General features: G+C 42.0%; 1 protein-coding gene across 1 annotated transcript in view; it reads right to left on the minus strand.

The window, feature by feature from the left end:
- Positions 1 to 1570, minus strand: part of LOC101851239 (protein O-mannosyl-transferase TMTC2) — a gene marked incomplete in the record, with an annotated part of 90456 nt that extends 88886 nt beyond the window's left edge. Inside the window, 1 exon segment of the mRNA XM_013087969.2 lies at positions 925 to 1570. Within this exon segment, the coding sequence (XP_012943423.1) occupies positions 925 to 1019 (95 nt within the window).
- Positions 1571 to 2465: the final 895 nt, after the last annotated feature.

Genomic DNA, 2465 nt, shown 5'->3' on the forward strand with positions numbered 1-2465 from the left:
ACACACACACACACACACCAATCTACGCACCTGCATCGGCATTCGAACAACTCCACATGTATAAACCATGAAGGATACGGCAGAAAGCTTCGGCATGTCTAGCCTAACAACTCGATGTTCAATTGCAGAATATTATCAGAATAGAATATAATTATTCTGACCATTTCATTCATTGACTTTCGTGTATTATGCCTCTGCTTCTCTTCTGTTACATTATATTATATTATCTCACTTATAATTTTGCTTTCTCCTATATAGAGATAACGGGGTGGTCATTTAAAGGATACATTTATTAATAATTAGAATTATGGACCAATAATATTATTATTCATAACATAACTATCTTCTGTTGAGACAGAACGATGCGTACAAAATATATACATGTACTACAACTGATATTTCAATTTGTTCTTCCTCAGCCTTTAGTCATTAAGTAATTTAGTGATACGAAGTTTCGTGTGCCGGTTTCTATTGCCGTTCCAGTTCACTGAATGAATAATATATTATTATATCGGTACCTAAAGCTTTTACTTTTAATCGTTTCACCCACTATTTAATCTCCCACAGGCTTACCTATATTAGGTGTTTATTGATGCATTTGATTTATGATCTATTCTAACTTGGGTTAAGTTACTTGATCGTTATTCAGTCATGCAGCTGTACCTAGGTGTATATCAGATTGTGTGTGTGGGAGTGTATCTGTGTGTGTGTGTGTGTGTGTGTGAGAGAGAGAGAGAGAGAGAGAGAGAGAGAGAGAGAGAGAGAGAGAGAGATACAAACAGACAGACAGACAGACAGACAGACAGGCAGACAGACAGACAGACAGAGATGCAAGAAATGACAGCAGCCAAAGGTAAGAACAGAAGTGGGTCATACAATTCGACGTGCTGCTCGCAACCAAGCCACTAACCAGCCAGCACCCACCTGTCATCATAAGCAAAATCCGCGCCAAGCGTGTTCAGATACAGAAGGGTCGCGAGGGCAGAGGTCAGCAGAATAGTGCAGCAGCGGTAATCCATCCCAGGCCGTTAGCATCTTCCGAGCTGTCACAGCAGCTAGCAGCAGACTCGAATGTCAATTCCTGCCTGTCATGACAACAGAGGGGGGCAGCTAGCTCCACATACTCCCTCACAACACACCGAACTGTTCTGATGTCCTGTCAAACTCAAACGTAGTGTGTGTGTGTGTGTGTGTGTGTGTGTGTGTGTGTGTGTTCAGTTCAGACAGAACTTGCTGGTTTTCTCTTCACGACGTCTTGCCTACCGGGGCGGCTCTGTCAACTACACAACTACTACTACAACAACTCGTGCCCACCACCACCGCTGTAAACACAGAAGTCTTCCAACACGAGGTTCCTTCCTTCTTTCGTTCGTTCCTTCCTTCTTCTTCTTCGCTACGTGCATGCGACTAAAACTTAAACCAACCGAGAGAGGAGGAGGAGGGGGCAAAGAAATAGAGAACGCGAGACAGGCCGCGTGTTTGAAGCTTTTCGCATCGACGAGTGAAGCGAAGTTGTGACGGAGTTTTACGCGTCGCGCGCGGACGACGTTGGTGCGACCTGGTCGGTGCTCTTGCCTCTGCCTGCCTGCCTGCTGCCTGCTGGGCTCTGCTTCTGTGTTGTCACCCGCTTCACGTCTGCGCCTGTCCCCGCGCGCCCCTCTTGCCCCTCCCACCCCACCCCGCTGTACCCTCTCGTTCACTGGCGCGAAAAGAGCGCCATGAAACCTGGTAAATGCGAAATGCGGCATAGTTTTCTTTTTCTGTCAGTGTGTCAGTCGACGAAAGGGTCTTGGAAACAAAAACATCGAATTTAGGCAAACCAAAAACCCAACAAACAAAACAAATAACAAAACAAAACAAAACAAAAGATAAAAGGAAATAAACAACAGAACAATAATAAGGAAAAAAGAAAAGAAACGGAGAAAAGTTTTTTTTTAAAGTAAGTAAAGAAAAGGAAAAGAAGCAAAAAGAAACAATTAAAACTGTGAAGAAAATAAAAAGAAAGGACGGGGTACTTCATTAAGAAAGGGGGGAGGGGTGAGAATGAAATCGGAGAAAAACAAAATCCCGAAAAAAACCCTCCAGAAAAGCTCACTATCCGTCTGTGCCAACACTGCTCGTAGCGCTTTATTTTACTACCTTTATTAGGCCACATACGATGTATAATATTCTCCTGAGATAGGTTCGCAATTGTGTTCTTTTATCATATAATATGGCCTAGATTCTACTGGTTCCTTTAGACAGAAAAAGAAAGGAAAGAAAACTGAGAAAGAAAAAATACATCGGGAGTGACTATTTATTTCTTCTCATTTTTTTCATTCTTGTTTGATCACAGGATTTCCCAGATCATATTTTCGGTTTTGCCATTTCTTCTTTATCTATCTATCTATCTATCTATCTATCTATCTATCTATCTATCTATCTATCTATCTATCTATCTATCTATCTATCTATCTATCTATCTA

Source organism: Aplysia californica, unplaced genomic scaffold (genome assembly GCF_000002075.1).
Source record: "Aplysia californica isolate F4 #8 unplaced genomic scaffold, AplCal3.0 scaffold00022, whole genome shotgun sequence".
Classification (NCBI taxonomy): Eukaryota; Metazoa; Mollusca; class Gastropoda; order Aplysiida; family Aplysiidae; genus Aplysia; species Aplysia californica.